Source organism: Heterodontus francisci, chromosome 1 (genome assembly GCF_036365525.1).
Source record: "Heterodontus francisci isolate sHetFra1 chromosome 1, sHetFra1.hap1, whole genome shotgun sequence".
Classification (NCBI taxonomy): Eukaryota; Metazoa; Chordata; class Chondrichthyes; order Heterodontiformes; family Heterodontidae; genus Heterodontus; species Heterodontus francisci.
This window is the reverse complement of record NC_090371.1, coordinates 59509795-59518544: the sequence shown is the minus strand read 5'-3', so window position 1 is coordinate 59518544 and position 8750 is coordinate 59509795. Positions and strand designations below refer to the sequence as shown.

General features: G+C 42.2%; 1 protein-coding gene across 5 annotated transcripts in view; it reads right to left on the bottom strand.

The window, feature by feature from the left end:
* Positions 1-487: 487 nt before the first annotated feature.
* nedd4l (NEDD4 like E3 ubiquitin protein ligase) overlaps positions 488-8750 on the bottom strand; it is a 640458-nt gene continuing 632195 nt past the window's right edge. For all 5 annotated transcript variants that reach the window (XM_068031021.1, XM_068031043.1, XM_068031026.1 and 2 more), the window contains exons 30-31: positions 7833-7905; positions 488-1186 (exon numbers count right to left, since the gene is read on the bottom strand). In XM_068031021.1, the coding sequence (XP_067887122.1) occupies positions 1084-1186; positions 7833-7905 (176 nt within the window). In that variant the 3' untranslated portion in view covers positions 488-1083. The remainder of the gene's footprint in view (positions 1187-7832; positions 7906-8750) is intronic.

Genomic DNA, 8750 nt, shown 5'->3' with positions numbered 1-8750 from the left:
AGTTAGTCAATATTACAATAATAAAACTACTCCTGACATTTGTGTAGTTTAATTACTGTGCATTATTACCTGTTGTAGTGAGTAAGATTATAGTTCAAGATCCAGCGTGCAGTCATTTCCTGGATCCATCAGCAGTCTAAGGATTTAAATAGGCATGCTATAGATGTTACAGGCATGTTACAATAATTTGCTTTACCCTAATAGACAACAGTCACCTTGCTTCCAAAAAAAAAAGGAAAATTCAGGTAACATTTTAATTTAATGGGAATACCTCAAGTACTTTTTTTGGCAGTTCTCTCAATGCAGATGTTATTTCATTGCATGCTCAATAGATAACCATGTTTAGTTTACTCAGCTAAATGGAACATATTGTTAAAAATAAAGATGACACATTGTTACTGCAATTTGCTTTTGAGACCCCATTTATGGTCATTTGTAACAGTTCTGTAAAATAAAAGTATCAATGATCTCAATTTTTCACATTCCGAAGTATTAAACTACGTTATTAATAATTTAAAAAATGTTTTCGACTTGCTTTTAATCATGCCTGGTGGGTAAAGGAGGCACAAACGTTTCAAAGTGAAAATGTCAATACACTGCTATATATGCTTACGCATGTGAACAACATGATTCAAGCCTTTATCCCATTTTACAGATTGTGCCTTTTAACTGGATGTATTATATTACAAGGATCTCTATATAATTGGTTATTTTGTAGTCCACTGAGTAAACAAAGTGATAATACTATACCTGTGAAAGTGATAGTCTCCATTAATTTCATTACAAAGTTGGTAAAATGTTTAGATTGAGTCATTTGAACATTTTTTTAATACACAGTTAAGTCCTACTGAAATGCACTTCTCATCCACACATCATCCACTTTTCTTCTTTTATTACAATTGTCTGGAGAGTCGGCTTTGAACTTTCCAGCCTTCCAGAAACTTGAAATAGGAATTAACATAGAAGAATTTGTTCCGTGTACCAATGTCATTGTGCAATTATATTGATATCACTGGTAAAGTTCCTATCTCTAAAAAAACAGAAAAAAATAAGCAGCATCTTGTTGACCACAACTGCAGCCAATTAATCTACTCCTTCAAATCCTTCAGCATTTTCCACTGCCATTAGAAGCTTCTCTCGTAGATCTTCAAAAGATTCATAAGGTGGTAAATCAAGGCGGTTAAAGCTGTCAACAGGAAAAAGAAATAAGATTATTATATGTCTAATAGGCAACAACAGTAGAGAAGTATTGAAGTGTGGCTGTTAATCAAAAGGATTTGAATATTCTGTTAAGAGCTCCTAGATCTCCTGTCGTGTCACTCAAAAATAGCCAGGAACCTAGAGCACAGTTTGAATATGTTTTAAAATGAGGCATTTATCGAATGAGTATAACTTAAGTTTTAACATTCATGTTGTAAAACAAAGTAAAATTGGGACTGGCTTCTGACAATCACAACCATCATACTTTTGGGCTTTAGCTACAGCAGAGTTTTCCCATTGACTTCAGTTTTGCTGTAGATCTTGGTTAATTGTTAGCTTGATGCTTAGGGCAGCTATTCTCATTTCTTCTCTGACATTCAAGTTCTAAGAGCTATGTAAAACTAACGAAATGTCCTAATGCTAATTTTAAGTAACATTTGGGTCACTTAGCCCAAAGCTTATAAAATCTGCCCATGTAGTGGGAGCCAGTGCAAATACTGAAACTCCACAGAACATTGACCTAACTTCTAGAAGCCAGTGTTTTGTTTGCAGATTTTTTTATTTATTAGTAAAACAGCAAATCCAGCCATCTGTATGATGGACAAACGTTTGATGACCTCTCAGAACTCTGAGGTCTCCTCATTAGACTTCCTTGGGGCCCACAGAATCATACTGACTTGATTGAGTTTTTTAATGAGGTAACAGAGATGGTGGATGAGGTCAGGCAGTTTATTTTTAAATCATTCATGAGATATAGGCATTGCCGGCAACTCCAACATATATTGCCAATCTCTAATTGCTGTTGAGAAGGTGATGGTGAGCTGCCTTCTTGAAATGATCCATGTGGTGAAGGTACTCCCCTCAGTGGTTATACTTTGTCGTAGCAGTTTGGTACAACTGAGTGACTTGTTAGGCATTTCAGAGGGCAGTTAAAAGTCAACCTCAGCGCGATGAGTCTGGAGTCAAATAGGCCAGACCAGGTAAGGATGGCAGAATTCCTCTGCATTAGTGACCAGATGGGTTCTTATGACATCCATTAGTTACATAGTCACCATTAATGATACTAGCATTTTATTCCAGATGAAATTAATTAACTGGTGTATCAGTACAGCTACAAAACTGGTGTCCACCCAACAATGTGGAAAATACTCAAGTATGTCCTGTCAACAAAACGCAGGACAAATCTAGTTCGGCCAATTACTGGCCCCATCAGTCCACTCCCGATCATCAGTAAAGTTATGGAAGGTGTTGATGACAGTGCTATCAAATGGGGCTTACACAACAATAACCTGCTTAACAATGCTTAGTTTGGGTTCCGCCAAACTCCTGACCTGATTACAGCTGTGGTCCAAACATGGGGGAAAAAAAGTGCTGAATTCAAGAGGCGAAATGAGAGTGACTGACCTTGACATCAAGGCAGCATTTGTCTGAGTTTGGAATCAAGGAGCACTGGCAAAATCGAAGTCAATAGGAATCAGGACAAAAACTCTCTACTAGTTGGAGTCACACCTAACATAAAGGAACATGGTTGTGATTGTTGGAAGCCAAATATCTAAGCCCCAGGAGCTCATTGCAGGAGTTCCTTAGGGTAGTGTCCTAGGCTCAGCCATCTTCAGCTGCTTCATCAATGACCTTTCCTTCATCATAAGGTCAGAAGTGGGCATGTTTTCTGATGATTGCACAATCTTCAGCACCATTCACACCTCCTCAGATACTGAAGCAGTCTGTGTATGTATGCAACAACACTCAGGCTTGATCTGAGAAGTGACAAGTAACATATGCGCCACACAAGTGCCAGGAAATGACCATCTCCAACAAGAGAGAATCTCCCCTTGACAATCAATGGCATTACCATCACTGAATCCCCCCATCAACAACATCCTGGGGGTCACCATTGACCAGAAACTTAAATGGACCAGCCATATAACTACTGTGGCTACAAGAGTAGGTCAGAGGCTGGGAATTCTGTGGCGAGTAATTCACCTCCAGATTCCCCAAAGCCTGTCTATCATCGACAAGGCACAAGGCAGGAGTGTGATGGAATACTCTCCACTTGCCTGGATGGGTGCAGCTCCCACAACACTCAAGAAGTTTGACACCATCCAGGACAAAGCAGCCTGCTTGATCATCACCCCATCCACTACCTTCAACATTCACTCCCTCCACCCCGATGCACAGTGGCAGCAGTGTGTACCATCTACAAGAGGCACTGCAGCAACTCGCCAAGCCTCCTGCGACAGCACATAACCTCTACCACTTAGAAGGACAAGGACAACAGGTGCATGGGAACACCACCACTTGCAAGTTCCCCTCCAAGCCACACACCATTCTGACTTGAAACTGTATCGCCGTTCCTTCAGAGTTGCTGGGTCAAAAACCTGGAATTCCATCCCTAACAGCACTGGGGGTGTAACTGCACCCCAAGATCTGCAGTGGTTCAAGGCCTTCTCAAGGGCATTTAAGGATAGTCAAGAAATGCTGGCTTTGCCAGCAATGCTCACATTCCATGAAAGAATTTAAAAAAATTGTGGAAGGCATGATTGGGAAATTTGCTGTTGACACAAAAATTGGTTGTGTAGTTGATAGTGAAGAGGATAGCTGTGGACTCCAGAAAGATATCAATGCTTTGGTTGACTGGGCGGAAAAGTGGCAAATGGAAATCAATCCAGAGGAGTGAGGTAATGCATTTGGGGAGGGCAAACAAAGCAAGGGAATATACAATAAAGGGGAGGATACTGAGAGGGGTGGAAGAAGTGAGAGACCTTGGAGTGCATGTCCACAGGTCCCTGAAGGTGACAGGACAGCCAGATAGAGTGGTGAAGAAAGCATACAGAATGTGTTCCTTTATTGGCCGAGGTATAGAATACAAAAGCAGGGATGTGATGCTGGAACTGTATAAAACGCAGGTTAGGCCATAGCTGGAGCATTGTGTACAGTTCTGGTCACCACATTATAGGAAGGACATAATTGCACTGGAGAGAGTTTATTTATTTATTTAGAGATACAGCACTGAAACAGGCCCTTCGGCCCACCGAGTCTGTGCCGACCAACAACCACCCATTTATACTAACCCTGCAGTAATCGCATATTCCCTATCGCCTACCTCCACTAGGGGCAATTTACAATGGCCAATTTACCTATCAACCCACAAGTCTTTGGCTGTGGGAGGAAACCGGAGCACCCGGCGAAAACCCACGCGGTCACAGGGAGAACTTGCAAACTCCGCACAGGCAGTACCCAGAATTGAACCCGGGTCCCTGGAGCTGTGAGGCTGCGGTGCTAACCACTGCGCCGCCCAGTTCAGAGGAGATTTACAAGAATGTTACCAGGGCTTGAAAGTTGCAGCTATGAAGAAAGATTGGATAGGCTAGGGTTGTTTTCCTTAGACAGAGGAGGCTGAGGGATGACTTAATTGAGGTGTGCAAAATTATGAGGGGCCTAGATAGAGAAGACAGAAAGGACCTGTTTCCCCTCAATTATCAGGAGGCACAGATTTAAAGTGATTGGTAGGAGGATTAGAGGGGACATGAGGAAAAATCTTTTCACCCAGAGGGTGGTGCTTCTCTGGAATTCACTGCCACGTACTGTGGAGGCAGAAACCCTCAACTCATTAAAAAGGTACCTGGACATGTACCTGAAGTGCTGTAACCTGCAAGGCTATGGACCAGCTACGGGACGATGGGATTAGTTTGAGCGGCTGGCTTTTTTGGCCAGCACAGACACAATTTGCTGAATGGTTTCCCTCTGTGCCGCAATTTTTCTATGGTTCTAAGAGGGCTAATGTCAATGCGATAAGAGGGGATCTAGCCAGGATAAAATAGAATCAAAGACTGACAGGAGAATCTGGAAAGGAACAATGGGTGATCTTTGAGGAGATGTTTCAGGTGCAGGCTAGGTACAAGAAGGGAGAAAGGCTGGGGAACCAAAGCCAGGGTTCCCTGGATGATGAGGGAGATAGAGAATATGATGAAACAAAAATAGAGGGTGTATGATGCATGTCAGGTGAACTCTTCAAGGGAGAACCAGATCAAATACAATAAGTTGACAGGAGAAGTGAAGAAATTATGGCTGGCAAAGAGAAAATGAGAATAGAAAGGCAGTTAACAAGAAAGAGAAATCGAAAATATTCCACCAACATGTAAATAGTAGGTGGGTAGTAAAAAGTGGGGTGGGGCCTATTGGGGCCAAAGAGAGTGAAATATGCTTAGAGGTGAAAAGCAAGGTTAGAATACTTAATAATTACTGAGACAGTAGTATAGTGGTAACGTCACTGAACTAGTAATTCAGAGGCCCAGGTTAATTCTCTGGCAACATGGGTTCAAATCCTACCATGGCAGCTGGTGGAATTTAAATTCAATTAATTAAGAAAAATATGGAATTGAAAGCTAGTCTCAGTAAAAGTGCCATGAAACTAATCATCAATTGTTGTAAAAACCCATCTGGTTCACTAATGACCTGCTGTCCTTACCTGGTCTGGCCTACATATGACTCCAGACCCACAGCAATGTGATTGACTCTTAAATGCCCTAGCAGCCACTCAGTTGTCAAGGGCAGTTCGGGATGGGCAACAAATGCTAGCCTTGCCAGCAACGCCCACAACTCATGAAGGAATAAAATAAAGTACTTTGTATTGGTGTTTACTAAGGAAGAGATACTGACAAAATATCAGCAGAAGCAGAGATGGAGAGGTAATAGATGAGGGGAAAAAAATGATAGGCAGGATGTACTGGATAGGCTGGGTTTGCTTAGAGTGGATAAGTCATCTGGTCTGGATGGCTTGCATCCCAGGTTGCTAAAGGAAGTGAGAGTGCAGATAGTGGAAGGGCTTGGCATAATCTTCCCTACATATGGGAAAGGAGCCAGTGGATTGGAGAGTGGCAAATGTGGCATCCTCTTTCAAGAAAGAGGGTAAGGACAGTCCGAATAACGACAGCTGATCAGTTTAACATCTGTGGTCTTGCAGGTCTTGCTTGACTAATTGAATTGATTTTTTTTTGATGAAGTAACAGAGAATGTTGATGAAGGAAAAGCAATGGATGTTGTCTATATGGATTTTAAGAAAGCTTTTGACAAAGTACCACATAACAGGCTGATTAGCTAAATTGAGGCTCATGGAATAGAAGGGGTAGTGTCAGCTTGGATAAAAATATAGGTTTAAGGACCAAAAACAGCAAGTTGTGGTAAATGGTTGATTTTTAGACTGAAGGATGTTAGACAGTGGTGTTCCCCAAGGGTCAGTGCTGGGACCACTGCTTTTTTTTTTTGATATATATTAATGACTTGGACATTGGAATACAAAGTAACATTTCAAAATTTGCCGATGATACCAAACTTGGAGGACTGGCAAACATTGAGGAAAACACCAAGGGACTGCAACAGGACGTAGATAGGCTAGCAGAATGGGTTGACTAGCGTCAGACGGAATTTAATACAAGAAGTGTGAGGTGACGCATTTTAGAAGAACGGATAGGGAGAGGCAATATAGACTAAATGGCACTGTTCAAGAGCGTGCAGGGCCAGAGGGACCTGGGGAGTGCATGTGCATAGATCTTTGAAGGTGGCAGGACATATTGAAAGAGTAATTAGCAAAGTATATGGGATCTTGGGCTTCATAAATAGAGATATTGAGTACAAAAGCAGGGAAGTTATGCTGGACCTTTATAAAGCTCTTGTTAGGCCACAACTAGAGTAATGCATTCAGTTCTGGTTACCACACTTCAGGAAGGATGTGAGGGTCTTGGACAGGGTGCAGAGGAGATTTGCCAGAATGGTTCCAGGAATGAGGGATTTCAACTATGAGGTTAGGTGGGAAAACCTGGGGCGTTGTTTTTCTTGGAGCAAAGGAAATTGAGGGGAGATGTGATAGAGGTGCACAAGATTATGACAGGTTTGGATAAGGTAGACAAGGCAAAGCTGTTTGGATTAGCTGATGGTACAAGGACTAGGGGGTACAGATTGAAGGTTTTGGGCAAGACATGCAAGGGGGATGTGAGGAAGAACTTTCATCACGCAGTGAGTGGTAATGACCTGGAACTCGGTGCCAATGAGGCTGGTGGAAGTGGAGGAAACGAATGCTTTCAAAAGGAAATTGGATGGGCACTTGAGGCAAATAAGCTTGCAGGGCCACCGAGACAGAGCAGGGAAATGGGACTGACTGCATTGCTCTAAAGAGAGCATGGACTTGATGGTCCGAATGGCCTCCATCTGTGTTACGACTTTACCATTCCTGAATTCAAGTCCTCAGCTCCTTTGAATAAATGCAACAAGATGGTATATACCCCAGTCTCCCACTCCAACAAAGAGGCAAAAACATTTATCCAGCTGTTACAAGCTTAGAATATTGAATCTGGGTCCCAGAGGGGCAATTTTAACCCACCAGCAGAAACTGCTGAGCTGGGTAGTTGAAATGGTCCATGTTATTTACCTGCCAGAGAACAAACCACGATCAGAAAGAACCAGGATATTAACTCTACTAGATACTGGCATAACACTCTTTTTATTATAGGACAACAGATCCTCTAACTTCCCATAACTAACGTCATGTGAAAAATTTAACATTTTTAAAAATTAAGCTTGCACATTGTAACAGAAGTGCTCAAAATCTGAGCATCTAAAAATATTATTGTTCTTACCATGTGTGAGCCCTTGGCAACTTTTCTGGAGTTCCCCACTGCTCTATTGTGAACAGCTGAGGACCATTGGAACCTGTGTGAAATATCAAAAAAATATAGCAGGTGGCTTTAAGAACAAGCTCCAAAACGTTTTAAAGGCATATGTTAAAACAGAGTGGGTAAATACCCCATGGCACTCTAAACTTATCCAGTGAGTAACTGAGTCATAAAGACCAAGAGGGTTCCAGGTTTGATCTCTGGTCTGTACTCCATTAGCTGCTTCAACAGGGCTCATAGGTAGGAGCAGCACAATCAGTTTAAGGTTCTGACTCCTTAGCAGAAATGTGCATGTATGGCTGTTAGGCTTGGTTGTGATGCCCTTCCCCTGCAGTTGAACAGTCTGTGCACACTCAGATTTGAAGCTCACACCTATGCAAACGCCATTTGGGCAAGGTATCTGTGGGGCTCGAGTGCCCACGGATGCATTCCAACAAGTCGTCTCAAATTTATGATTCAGAAAATTAATGACAAAAACAATGGTCAGTTGTAATGGGGGTCTAATAATGCCAGGATGCAGTGTAGCAACCCACCAAGTCTTCTTCAACAATAACTCCCAAACCAATGACTTCCAACACCTAGAAGGAGGACAAGGGTGAATGGGAACATCATCGCTGCCATGTTTCCCTCCAAATCATACACCATCCCAATGTGGATATATATCGCTATTCCTTCCTTCGTCGCAAGGGCAAAATCCTGGGATGCAATAGCAAACAGCATTGCAGGAGTAGCTTCAGCAGCTGCAGTGTTCAAGAAGTCTCACTACCACCACCACCTTAAGGACAACAGGAATGGGCAATAAATGCCAGGCTTGACATATCTCAAGATTGAATGAAAAAAAAGTGAAACAAAGATTTGGCTGACTGTATCATATTTGCTTAT